Source organism: Podarcis pityusensis (assembly GCF_964106645.2).
Source record: "Podarcis pityusensis genome assembly, chromosome: 13".
NCBI lineage: Eukaryota > Metazoa > Chordata > Lepidosauria > Squamata > Lacertidae > Podarcis > Podarcis pityusensis.
Window position 1 is genome coordinate 18,195,733 of NC_138038.1, and position 13,663 is coordinate 18,209,395.

General features: G+C 44.6%; 1 protein-coding gene across 3 annotated transcripts in view; it reads left to right on the forward strand.

Moving 5' to 3' along the window:
- The window catches only part of LOC308462056 (parathyroid hormone/parathyroid hormone-related peptide receptor-like), a 31,597-nt gene that overhangs the window by 6,917 nt on the left and 11,017 nt on the right, over positions 1-13,663 (forward strand). For all 3 annotated transcript variants that reach the window (XM_080979374.1, XM_080979375.1, XM_080979373.1), the window contains exons 2-6: positions 223-600; positions 769-920; positions 7,864-7,969; positions 10,686-10,796; positions 12,891-13,015. In XM_080979374.1, the coding sequence (XP_080835500.1) occupies positions 843-920; positions 7,864-7,969; positions 10,686-10,796; positions 12,891-13,015 (420 nt within the window). In that variant the 5' untranslated portion in view covers positions 223-600; positions 769-842. The remainder of the gene's footprint in view (positions 1-222; positions 601-768; positions 921-7,863; positions 7,970-10,685; positions 10,797-12,890; positions 13,016-13,663) is intronic.

The following is a 13,663-nucleotide window of genomic DNA, read 5'->3' on the forward strand; positions in this document are numbered from 1 at the left end:
CTAAAGAATGCCGGGAACCATAGTATACCCCAACAGAGCTACAATTCGCAGCACCCTTAACAAGCAAAAGTTCCCAGGGTTCTTTGAGTGAGGTCACTTGCTTTAAACGTATAATGCACAGGCATAGAATGTTATAACCCTTGTCAAGAGAGCAGGTGTGACGATGGGCTTGTCACGATTGCACAGTTATGTCCAATGTCTTCATATTTAATTTCTTAACAGGTTAGAGCCTTGCACTTTTAGAAGATTAGCCCTGGGACCTTGACTGTGGAATGAATGAATGTGTGTGTGTGTTTTGACTTTGGAAGTCAAAAGACTGAAGACCTAGAAAGCGAGGAAAAACACTCGCAGGAAGATCTTGCAAATAAAAATGGAGAATATGGGAAGGTGGGAAATGTAGCAACTAGGAGTCAGCTAACAAAATTCTGCCCTTCAGCTATGGAGGGGAACAAGGAGTGGCAGGAGAAAAAACAGACCGTCCCCAAAGAGGCAAGGCACAGAGACAAAAGGACCAAGCGGTCAGGATGCTGAGCTGAACATCATTAAGCGTCAATCTCAGGAACCATCTAGCTAAATGAACACCAGTGTCTGACGTCGTCAGTGAGTATTTGAGGTTATTTCTGCTGGCTGTTTTAAGTCCAGGTTCTTGGAGGAAACTGGCCAGAAGGCTTAGTCTGGGGATGGAGAGATTAGCTTGGCTGTACCATATTCTCCAGCATATACGCATCTTCACTTTGGATAGATGAGCTTTGAATGATTTCCTCTTAGGGGAAGGACTTGACGCAGCCGAATTGCAACTTTCTTCTGCTTTGGTTGTGGCATCGATGTTCTGAGGAGGAGCCATGGAGGAGTCGGTTCACATCTGGAGCTTCACGGCAGCTGCGCTTTGTTTTTCCCTTCTGAATTTGGTCTGCGCTTTGGTAAGTCCCTTCCAGCTTGTCTTCCTTGATCACAGCTCATACTTCTTTTAAGGGAAGTCACAAAATGGTAGAGGGCTTGCCTTGCAGGCAGGCAGGTGCCTCATTTAATCCCTGGCATCCCTAGGTAGGGCTGGAGGAGATTCCCTGTCTGTAACCCTGCCCGTCAGTGTTGACACCATGGAGCTACATGGATGCCATGATCTGACACAAAGCCCTTCCAGGTGGGTGTTTTATTGCATTAGTATCATTAGTGCACCCGTTGCAGATTTATTCCACTTTAGTTTGTTTTGCGGCGCTTCCCCTATGCTACCACATGATCACTGCCCGGAGGGGATATAGCACAACGAAAGTAGGACAACAACTGACTGGAAGTGAAGCAGTGTGGCAACCCCAAAACTTTTGCATATGCCAACAGCATTGAAAGAGGGACCACCCCGAGTGGTTATGTAAGCTTTCAGAATACTTTGTTGTTGTTTAGTCGTTTAGTCATGTCCGACTCTTCATGACCCCATGGACCAGAGCACGCCAGGCACTCCTGTCTTCCACTGCCTCCCGCAGTTTGGTCAAACTCATGCTGGTAGCTTTGCGAACACTATCCAACCATCTCGTCCTCTGTCGTCCCCTTCTCCTTGTGCCCTCCATACTTCCCAACATCAGGGTCTTTTCCAGGGAGTCTTCTCTTCTCGTGAGGTGGCCAAAGTATTGGAGCCTCAGCTTCAGGATCTGTCCTTCCAGCGAGCACTCAGGGCTGATTTCCTTCAGAATGGATAGGGTTGATCTTCTTGCAGTCCATGGGACTCTCAAGAGTCTCCTCCAGCATCATAATTCAAAAGCATCAATTCTTCGGCGATCAGCCTTCTTTATGGTCCAGCTCTCACTTCCATACATTACTACTGGGGAAACCATAGCTTTAACTATACGGACCTTTGTTGGCAAGGTGATATCTCTGCTTTTTAAGATGCTGTCTAGGTTTGTCATTACTTTTCTCCCAAGAAGCAGGCATCATTTAATTTCGTGGCTGTCACCATCTGCAGTGATCATGGAGCCCAAGAAAGTAAAATCTCTCACTGCCTCCATTTCTTCCCCTTCTATTTGCCAGGAGGTGACAACCCCAAAACTTTTGCATATGCCAACAGCATTGAAAGAGGGACCACCCCGAGTGCTTATGTAAGCTTTCAGAATACTTAGAATTAGCCAAACTGACAGACATAATAAGACAAAAACCAAAAAGTGAAGTAGAAAAAAGAATGGGAGTGTCTAAATGAATACCTTAAAAGTCAAGGTTCGAGGAAAGAAATCTGGCTGAGTCTGGAATAACCTTGTGAAGTGAAAGGATAAGAAAGACGGATATATATCTAGATGTTAGGATAGAGATGATCAGGAAAACAGGAAAACAGGAAGACACAATGAGAGATAAAGGAGGTGCTGTGGGATTGGTGGAAGTCAATGTTTGTTTTTCTTTTTAGTGTTTATATTATTAACTTGTAAGATATGGATTAGGTTTTTTTGTTTTTTGAATGTTGATTTTTTGTTTTGTGTATTGTTATGTTTCGATATTTTTTGTGTTGTTGTTGCGTGGAAAATACTAATAAAATTTACATTATAAAAAAAATATCAAAAAGAAAGAAAGAAAGAGGGACCACCCCGGTGGCATAATCACAAATATACAGTACATGAATTCACGACAAAAAAGAACATCTGAAGGGGGAGAGCCTCCTGTGCTCCTCCTCTCATGGCCTTATGGCAAACATTTGGCCCAATGGCTAGGAACTTTTGCTGCAACCCTCCCCTCCCAGCAACTGAAATGTGGTGACTTCTGTTCCCCCAGACTCAGACAGTAAGAGTTAGTCAGCGAGGTCTTTTGGTGGGGCAAAGTGGTGTCACATTAAGACCAGGTTCTAATCATTGCTCAGTCCTGCTGTCTCTCGGAAATCAGAACGACTTACAAATATATATGCGAGAAAGGAAGTTGGAGGGGAACAGAGATGCAGTGAGGCTGTGCGCTCACCATTCATTAAAGCATATGCCCTGAGAATCTTGGGAACCCTAGTTTACCATTAGGTAAAGGTAAAGGGACCCCTGACCATTAGGTCCAGTCGTGGCCGACTCTGGGCTCATCTCGCTTTATTGGCTGAGGGAACCGGCGTACAGCTTCCGGGTCATGTGGCCAGCATGACTAAGCCGCTTCTGGCGAACCAGAGCAGCACACAGAAACGCCGTTTACCTTCCCGCCGGAGTGGTACCTATTTATCTACTTGCACTTTGAGGTGCTTTCGAACTGCTAGGTTGGCAGGAGCAGGGACCAAGCAATGGGAGCTCACTCTGTCGCGGGGATTTGAACCACCGACCTTCTGATCGACAAGCCCTAGGCTCTGTGGTTTAACCCACAGTGCCACCCGTGTCCCAGTTTACCATCAGCAGAGCTATAATTCCCAGAACCTTTAACAAACTACACTTCCCAATATTCTTTTTTGGGTGTGTGTGGAATGTGCTTTAAATTCATTGTGTGTATTCAGGCTTCGTTAGGGTCCGGATTTATATGATGATGTGTATTACTTCTAACCAGTGCTTTTTCCCCCGGAGGGACGCAGGAGTACACATACCCCTAAAATTTTTGCAAATCTTTGTACCTTTGTTCATTTACTATATTTATTTTCCCTAATTTGAACTATAAAATGGTGGTTTCCTTAAGTCAAAATGAGAGTACCCCTAAGCATTATATATATATGGGGGAAAGCACTGATTGTAACTGTTAATTTAATTTAATTTAGATGATGGTGTACGTTACTTCTAAATGTTGTAAGCCATCCCTGTTGCATTGGGGAGGTGGGCTCCTGCCTGTTCTGCTGAGTGCGGCCCTGGGCTTCTGCCCCAAACTTCCACCCTGATGGCAACAGAGCGGGAAAGGTATCATCTGCAGGCTATGCTGGCAGACTTGAACACAAAGCAAACTATGTTTGGTTACATCAGTTCCCAACCGATTCCATGTTTCTGGTCTGCAGAGCTGTTGCTTGCTAACTTTAGCACAGTGCTGTCAAAAGCTGAACGAGACAAAAGACGTCTTGTTCTTGGCTGAGTTAGGCTGCGGTGTGTGGCACTGCAGCCCAAATCAGAGAAGACGAATGACGGTTTGTTAACAGGGTGACAGGTGTAACAGGATGGTGAAGGAATCCTCAAGGTCTGCACAAAAAATATTTCAGAGGTTCAAAGGGGATCTCTCTTTCAACCTTATGAAGCAATGCAGAACTCTCTCATATGCCTTCTTCCAGCCCAGCTTTTCCGGGCAGCACAATTATACCTCTCTGCAACTGTTTTGTTGTTGTTTAGTCGTTTAGTCGTGTCCGACTCTTCGTGACCCCATGGACCAGAGCACGCCAGGCACTTCTGTCTTCCACTGCCTCCCGCAGTTTAGTCAAACTCATGCTGGTAGCTTCGAGAACACTGTCCAACCATCTTGTCCTCTGTCGTCCCCTTCTCCTTGTGCCCTCCATCTTTCCCAACATCAGGGTCTTTTCCAGGGAGTCTTCTCTTCTCATGAGGTGGCCAAAGTATTGGAGCCTCAGCTTTAGGATCTGTCCTTCCAGCGAGCACTCAGGGCTGATTTCCTTCAGAATGGATAGGTTTGATCTTCTTGCAGTCCATGGGACTCTCAAGAGTCTCCTCCAGCACCATAATTCAAAAGCACCAATTCTTCGGCGATCAGCCTTCTTTATGGTCCAGCTCTCACTTCCATACATCACTACTGGGAAAACCATAGCTTTAACTATACGGACCTTTGTCGGCAAGGTGACGTCTCTGCTTTTTAAGATGCTGTCTAGGTTTGTCATTGCTTTTCTCCCAAGAAGCAGGCGTCTTTTAATTTCGTGGCTGCTGTTAGTTTTAACAATTCTGCGTTGCTGCATCACAAACTCTCACAGCCATTTCAACGCCCGCTTCCCAAATAACAAAACCAAACTCTAAGATTACAAATTCCCAAAAATACCATATGTGTACTCTCCACACCTCCAGTTGAAGCCGGACTTTAGAGATGAAAAGTTGACAGCGATCTCAAAATGGGCTCTAGCTCAGACTTTGCAGAGCCTCGAATGGGAATGAACACCTGGACTGCACATGTACCTTTGCTGCAAGACAGCCTTCCTCAACTTGGGGCCCAGCTGTGCTGTCTGGGGTTGATGGGAGTTGTGGTCTAAAACATCTGGATTGGTGGGGGGGGGAAGGTTCAAGAAAGTTGCTTAATTCTGTGGATGGGAGGATGCTCTCAGTCATTCTGGTAGAGCTGAGAAATGATGGGAAATTTGTGGAAGAAGAAGAAGAAGAGTTTGGATTTGATATCCCGCCTTTCACTCCCCTTCAGGAGTCTCAAAGCGGCTAACATTCTTTCCCTTCCTTCCCCACAACAAACACTCTGTGAGGTGAGTGAGGCTGAGAGACTTCAGAGAAGTGTGACTGGCCCAAGGTCACCCAGCAGCTGCATGTGGAGGAGCGGAGACGCAAACCCGGTTCACCAGATTACGAGTCCACCACTCTTAACCACTACACCACACTGGCTCTATACCAGTGCTGATATAGGTCCACAAAGACAATGATTTTGCCATCCGATGATACGGTCTTGCAAGATGGACATGAGACTTGAAGACGACGAGGACACCCCAGACACACAGTGAACTCTGAAAAGACCTGTTAGGATGAAAAGACAATTGTCAGTCAACAAGTTGTAGGCAACTTTCCACTGCTGTGACTCTCTTTTCTTTTTTTAATTGTTAATATTTAACTTGCTTTTTTTTGTAAATACCTTAAATAAAATGCTACTTTTTTGAGAAAAAAGAAAGACGATTTAATATAAATGAGAGCTCAAAGAGGAAGGTGTGACTTTAAAGAAGGCAGCTGTTTTATCCCCACCTTGCCATCACGCTTGTGTTTTTTGTCCCAGTGCGACATTTTGATCAATTACAAGATGTTGAAAAGGCCCGGCCTCTTATTTTATGACACAGATTTTGATCAGTTCAGATGTGGAAAACCCAGCATATATTCATTTATGGGGTTTTTTAATCGTTTTCTGATTCTAAAGGTTTGGCTGTGTTGCCTTGATTCCATCTCCTCTTTTAACACCTGGGGCTATAGCAGGTCCTTGTTGTTGCTGCTGCTGTCTCTCCCTGTGTTTGTAGCAGCTCTGGAAATTTCATTATTGATAAGGTCCTTATCGGCCTTCTCAAAATGTCCTGTGCAGATGAGTGATTTAATTGTGGCAGTCACATTTGGGCCTGCTTTCATTGTCTCTCGCCGCCCACTTTTTATGTGGCACGGCTTCTCCATTTCCTGACAATATTGCAAAGGAAATGAACCGGTCCGTGGCAAATATGAAACAATCTCATAGCCCCTCGTCATAGCTTTTAATACATCCATGTATCCCAGGATGATCCATTAAGGGTTTGCCACTAATGGTCCAGCTCTGCTTTGACATTTCCTCTCGCTTCCCTCTCCCATTGCATACCTGTTTCTTCCAACACATTTCTCCTTGTATTTTCTTACTTTTTAAAAAGTTTATTTGTTTATATTCTTCTAAGTTGATGGGACACCTGGACTCCCATCCTAATTCTGGGCTGCAAGACAGTGAATTTAGCATGCTAAAATGTTCAAGTCATTAAAAAAAAAATAAAAAAAGCCAGGAGGCTGGCTTCCTGATGAAGTAATCGCTTGAAGAGATGGACCATTAAGAGAGCAAAAAGGCAGGGCGATGGCCCATCCTGGAAGCCATCAACAAGGAAAACACTCTCTGCCAGACCACAGAGGGGTGGCAACCCAGCCCTGGGCAAAAGACAATACAGAGCTATAGGGGAGGAGAGTCAGAATCGCAGTGGGCTGGCGTAAGCAAGAGGAGAAATAGATGCGTTAGGGGAAAGCAATTTGCAAGCTGGAGAAAAAGCGGTCATAGCTCAACATGGGCTGATAGTTTGAATCTAACATGGCAGCCATGGGAGAGACGAGACCCTCCTGGAGTGCCCCCCCCCAGTGCCCCCCTAGGCTCAGGTTGTAAAGGTAAAGGGACCCCTGACCGTTAGGTCTAGTCGCGGATGACTCTGGGGTTGCGGCGCTCATCTCGCTTTACTGGCTGAGAGAGCTAGTGTACAGCTTCCGGGTCATGTGGCCAGCATGACTAAGCCGCTTCTGGCGAACCAGAGCAGCGCACGGAACGCTGTTTACCTTCCCGCCGGAGCGGGACCTATTTATCTACTCGCACTTGACATGCTTTCAAACTGCTAGGTTGGCAGGAGCTGGGACAGAGCAACGAGAGCTCACCCCATCGTGGGGATTCGAACTGCCGACCTTCTGATTGACAAGTCTTAGGCTCTGTGGTTTAACCCACAGCGCCACCCGTTTCAGGTTGTATATATGTGTAAATGGGACGCGGGTGGTGCTGTGGTCTAAACCACTGAGCCCCTATGGCTTGCCGATCAGTTTGGTGGTTCAAATCCGAATACAGAAAATATTTACATATTTTATCCTTCGAAATGCGCCTTTCTCCAAATTTTGCACACCCAATATAAAAACGCATATATTGATGGGAATAACATACAAAACCATATTACATTTGTGGAATTCCCTGGCAGAAATGCATATATTAGACCAAATTGTGTACAAAAATGCATATGTATATATATATATAGATAGACAGATAGATAAATCTGCATAAAAATGAACATGCATTTTTTAAAAAAAGATTGGAAAGGGGGCAAGCTGGATTTAAGTTGAGTAAGAATAGGAAACTAAAAGAAACCAATAATGTCGGATTTGGTCATCCCTAGCCCCAGCCAAGTCAGTGGGAGAGGCTTTGCTGCCACATTCTCTGATGTTGCCTGGTGCTGGAGGATCCAAACGGCACGTGGTCCCAGGTGAGCCAATGGACCTCGCAGCCTCATCTCTCCCTTCTTCATTTGTTTGGCAGGTGGACACCGATGATGTTCTAACCAAAGAAGAACAGATTTACTTGCTGAACGAAGCTAAAGAAAAATGTCACCAGCAGATAAATACCCAGAAGGAAACAGTCCAAGGTACCTGCTTTTTCTGCATTTCTAACTTTTGGTGCTGGGGCCCCAAGTGCATAAAAACATTTTTAAAAATGGTTGAGTCATATTATTGACATCGGACATCAAAGGAAAGCATGGCACTTGTTAAATGTTGCCTCCTAAAGGAGGAAGAAAGTCAGACTGGATCACTGAAGATGCCTGTTTTTTTTGTTTTTTTTAATTACTCCTTATCATACCAATAACCTTAGCTTTGTTGTTGTTGTTTAGTCGTTTAGTCGTGTCCGACTCTTCGTGACCCCATGGACCAGAGCACGACAGGCACTCCTGTCTTCCACTGCCTCCCGCAGTTTGGTCAAACTCATGCTGGTAGCTTCAAGAACACTGTCCAACCATCTCGTCCTCTGTCGTCCCCTTCTCCTTGTGCCCTCCATCTTTCCCAACATCAGAGTCTTTTCCAGGGAGCCTTCTCTTCTCATGAGGTGCCCAAAGTATTGGAGCCTCAGCTTCAGGATCTGTCCTTCCAGTGAGCACTCAGGGCTGATTTCCTTAAGAATAGATAGGGTTGATCTTCTTGCAGTCCATGGGACTCTCAAGAGTCTCCTCCAGCACCATAATTCAAAAGCATCAATTCTTCAGCCTTCTTTATGGTCCAGCCCTCACTTCCATACATCACTACCGGGAAAACCATGGCTTTAACTATACGGACCTTTGTTGGCAAGGTGATGTCTCTGCTTTTTAAGATGCTGTCTAGGTTTGCCATCGCCTTTCTCCCAAGGGGCAGGCGTCTTTTAATTTCGTGACTGCTGTCACCATCTGCAGTGATCATGGAGCCCAAGAAAGTAAGATCTCTCACTGCCTCCATTTCTTCCCCTTCTATTTGCCAGGAGGTGATGGGCCCAGTGGCCATGATCTTCGTTTTTTTTGATGTTGAGCTTCAGACCATATTTTGCGCTCTCCTCTTTCACCCTCATTAAAAGGTTTTTTAATTCCTCCTCACTTTCTGCCATCAAGGTTGTGTCATCTGCATATCTGAGGTTGTTGATATTTCTTCCGGCGATCTTAATTCCGCCTTGGGATTCATCCAGCCCAGCCTTTTGCATGATGTAACCTTAGCTTACTATGATATTATGTCCAGACCCACAAACTGTGTGCCACAGTAAATAAATAAAATGAGGTTTTAGGATTTGGTTGCAAGATGCTGAAATGAAGCAGATCTAGGTGTGGATTGGAGACATCTTGTGAATCTCACGTGCACCACTTTGTATTTCATAATGGAACATATTGGCCTGTCTAGTTTATTATTGTCCACACTGGCTGGCCTCAGACACAGAGCTTCATAAAGAGTCTTTCTCAGCCTAGACTGGAGAAACCAAGGATTGATACATGGAACCTGCTGCCTGCAAAGGCCCTTCTCCTAAGCTGCCGTCCTTCCTAAACTCTGGAAGAAAGGTGAAGAAGAAACACAACATAATAAATAAAATAATGTAAAAGCTGTTGTCAACCCAAATGACCTCTTAGCAGAATAGAAAATTACCCATCGCATCTTCAAGCGAGTCACTGGGTGGCTGGTCTTTGCTTCCTTCCAATCAGCCTTCTATTGACAGCAGAAACGCTGTTTGAGTTGACCTGTGTCCCCTTCAAAAGTGTGGCACTCAGAGCCTGATCATAGGGCCGGCCCTATCATTGGGTAGAGTGAGATGACTGGTTTTGGGTGCCGGGAAAGGGCAGCAATAGTTAGCTGATTTGGTGTGTCATGAAAGAGGAGCGGTGGTTATTTATTTAACTTATTATTGCTTTATCTATTCACATTTGTCAGAGTTGAAAATCTCTGTTCGCTACATGGAGATGTAATGAGACTGAGGGTATGTTCTATCATATGTAGTAGACCTGTAAAAGTGCAAAAGAGTATTGGGAAATACTTTATAATAAACTGAAAAAAAAAAGTTTATAAATACTTTCCCCCCAAAAAAACCAGAGTCCTTTTTGTTGGGGAGAACGCAAGCGGAAATTCCCAGATGTCAAAAAGGCTATTTATGTATGCCACCACTGCAGCCCGTGTTTTGTTAGCCCAAAAATGGAAAATGAGAGGCAACTTAAACTGATGGAATATGCGCAGCTTGTGGACCTAACATATATAGATAAGAGAACAAGAAGAACATACATTTAAAGAAGATTGGAAAATGTTTATTGAATATGTGGAGGAAAATTGTGTATATCTGAAAACATGGGCACCGTTAAGAAAAATTCAACAGTGTAAATAAGTTTTGATGGATGTTATAATGGAATACTGATTGGTTTAGTTTATCTAAAATATGCAGGGATTTATGTTGTGCAAAATGAACCGTGGAAAGAGAGGAAGGGAAGTCACTGATATTTTAAGGTTGTTTAAGTGAATATTCTAAAATGTAAAACAGAAATTTAATAGAAATAATAATAATAAAAAGAAAATCCCTGTTCACAACAATTTGTTGTGGAGAGCTGTAGAATAGCCAATGCTCTTGAATATCTATCCATCTTCTGCAAATAAATAAATAAATATATATTTAGATACTATGCTATACTACATTGAAATGTTTACATGCTTCTTTGATTTTGCTTGTGTCTTCCTGCCACGCTTGCCGTCCTCTCCTGCCACACCCTTTGAGATCCACTGACTTAACCCAAGGATGAAGGTTGCTCTCCTCTGCCCCCCTCAACGCTATCATGCAAAGTTGTGATTAATGTGCCATTTCCTCGTTAGATGGCAACTGTTTGCCTGAGTGGGATGGGATTATTTGCTGGCCCGAAAGCCTCCCCAGCAAAAAGGTGGCCGTCCGATGCCCTGACTACGTCTATGACTTCAACCATCAAGGTATGTACGTTTTCTCGGCCTTCACAGAAAGCTTCAGGTCTTTTGGTTGTTTAGGGCTGAAGCAGATGCTAAAATGCCTCTTTGCCATTTAACATGCTGGTTGTTGTTGTTGTTGTTGTTGTTGTGTGTGTGTTTAAATATTTTTTATTAAACAATTCCAACATAACAAATTGTCAATCCATATAATCACATACATTATTCCCCCCCCCCTTTTCCCCACTCCCTTTTAATCTCCCCCCCAGGACTTCCCTCAGCTCCTCTCTCTGATTTCTTAAGGAAATTGTCTAAAAAATCTCTAAAAAGACAACAAAATGAACTGGTCTCCTTGGCAGGTTTTGAATAAACATGCACAAATTTATTGGTTGATTACATGATAGATAAGGCAAGGGTATGTATAATTTTATAACATGCAGAGAATAGTGTGTGTGTGTGTGTGTGTGTGTGTGTGTGTTTAATGCAAACAGAACCAGATTTTTGGCAGGGAGGATGTCTCTTAATGACTGTGATTGCAGGAAGGGTGGAGGAGCATTTAATACTGAGGAAAATCCCTGAGGAAAATCCCTTCTCAAGAAGGTGTTGTTTGCTTTTGGAGAAAATCTTCTCGCCCTCCCATCGGGTGCCAGTGAAGGATTCGGCACCCAGCAAATACCATCTTTCCTCAGGACCTCAGCAGGGGAACAAAAGGTTATATTCCCCCTCCCCGCCTGCTGCAGTCTTGATAATAATCAGCCCATCTCCAGCTGATGTTATTTGCATTATTTAAAAACAACACATCGGGTCAAGTTTGGCCCATAGCAGCAGGAGGCTGGTGAACAGGCCAGATCCTTCTTAAGAACCATTAGGAAATAATAACAATTTAACTGGTTTTAGGAGATGATGTTTTGGAGTGTGTGGAGGTTCGTCTTGCTTGTTGAGAAGTCAGGGTGACCGTTTATTCTTTTTTTAAAAAAGGAGATACCTTGCAAGAAAGTCATTGCTTGGAGGCCTTGCACTCCATGTCTTCCGTGAACATGGTTTTGACGGTGGGTCCGTAGGTGACCATGGAGTCCAATTCTGGATCCACACGTCCTTCCTCAGTGGGGACATAGGTTTTCATGCGGGAGTTGATCACGGTGAGGGTTTGCCAAGCGTGCCTTCCTCTTTGCACGTTTCTCCCTTTCGTCCTGAGTTTAAGCGTCTTCAAAGCCCACGACACCTTTGGTAAAGGCTGTTCTCCAACTGGAGCACTCGCAAGCCAGTGTTTCCCAATTGCCGGTGTTTATACAGTGGTACCTCGGATTAAGTACTTAATTTGTTCCGGAGGTCCGTTCTTAACCTGAAATTGTTCTTAACCTGAAGCACCACTTTAGCTAATGGGGTTTCCTGCTGCGCCGCCGGAGCACAATTTCTGTTCTCATCCTGAAGCAAAGTTCTTAACCCGAGGTAATATTTCTGGGTTAGCCTGTAACCTGGGAGTCTGTAACCTGAAGCGTATGTAACCCGAGGTACCACTGTACTACATTTTTAAAGATTTGCCTTGAGAGAGTCTTTAAACCTCTTTGTTGATCACCAGCATTACGCTTTCCATTTTTAAGTTCGGAATAGAGCAGTACACTCTACACTTGCTCAGAAGCACTGTTTTTCGTTTTGTTTAATTTATAATAATTTCTAAACCACATAATCATAGAATTGTAGAATTGGAAGGGACCCCGAGGGTCATCTAGTTCAAATCCCTGCAATGCAAATACAGTGGTACCTCGGGTTAAGTACTTAATTCGTTCTGGAGGTCCGTTCTTAACCTGAAACTGTTCTTAACCTGAAGCACCACTTTAGCTAATGGGGCCTCCTGCTGCTGCCGCGCCGCTGGAGCACAATTTCTGTTCTCATCCTGAAGCAAAGTTCTTAACCTGAGGTAATATTTCTGGGTTAGCAGAGTCTGTAACCTGAAGCGTATGTAACCCGAGGTACCACTGTAAACAAAAGCCCCTAGGCGGTTTATTTCCTCTGGGGCCTCTGGCCTTTTAAAAAATGTGCAACTGTTCAGCCTTGCTGGCATCTTCACCTTCACACGTTCCGCTCCATCTCATTGGACGCTCTGCCTGTCCTTTATTTCAGGTCATGCCTACAGGCGCTGTGATGTTCACGGGAACTGGGAACTGGTGCCCAACATGAACAAGACTTGGGCCAATTACACAGAATGCGCCATATTCTTTGCCCCGGAACGGCAGAATCAAGAAAAGGTTTAATTCCTAAGCAGGGGGGAAAGGGTATCGGGAGGACACAGAGGCTTGTGGAATTGGGTACCACAGGCAGGATTTGAAGGACAGGGAAGGGAAGGGAGGAATCTATTGAGATTGGAATTTCTCATAAAAATTGTGCCATAAAGCAGGGGTGATGAATCTGTGGCCCGGCAGGTGTTGAACTCCCATTATTCCTGACCAATAGCTACGCTGGTTGGCAGTGATGGGAGTTGAGGTCCAACAACACTGATTTCTGAACTAGATGGGATCCTTTCCAGCTCTGTTGTTGTTCAGTCGTTTAGTCGTGTCCGACTCTTCGTGACCCCATGGACCAGAGCACTCCAGGCACTCCTGTCTTCCACTGCCTCCCGCAGTTTGGTCAGACTCATGCTGGTAGCTTCGAGAACACTGTCCAACCATCTCATCCTCTGTCGTCCCCTTCTCCTTGTGCCCTTCATCTTTCCCAACATCAGGGTCTTTTCCAGGGAGTCTTCTCTTCTCATGAGGTGGCCAAAGTATTGGAGCCTCAGCTTCAGGATCTGTCCTTCCAGCGAGCACTCAGGGCTGATTTCCTTCAGAATGGATAGGTTTGCTCTTCTTGCAGTCCATGAGACTCTCAAGAGTCTCCTCCAGCACCATAATTCAAAA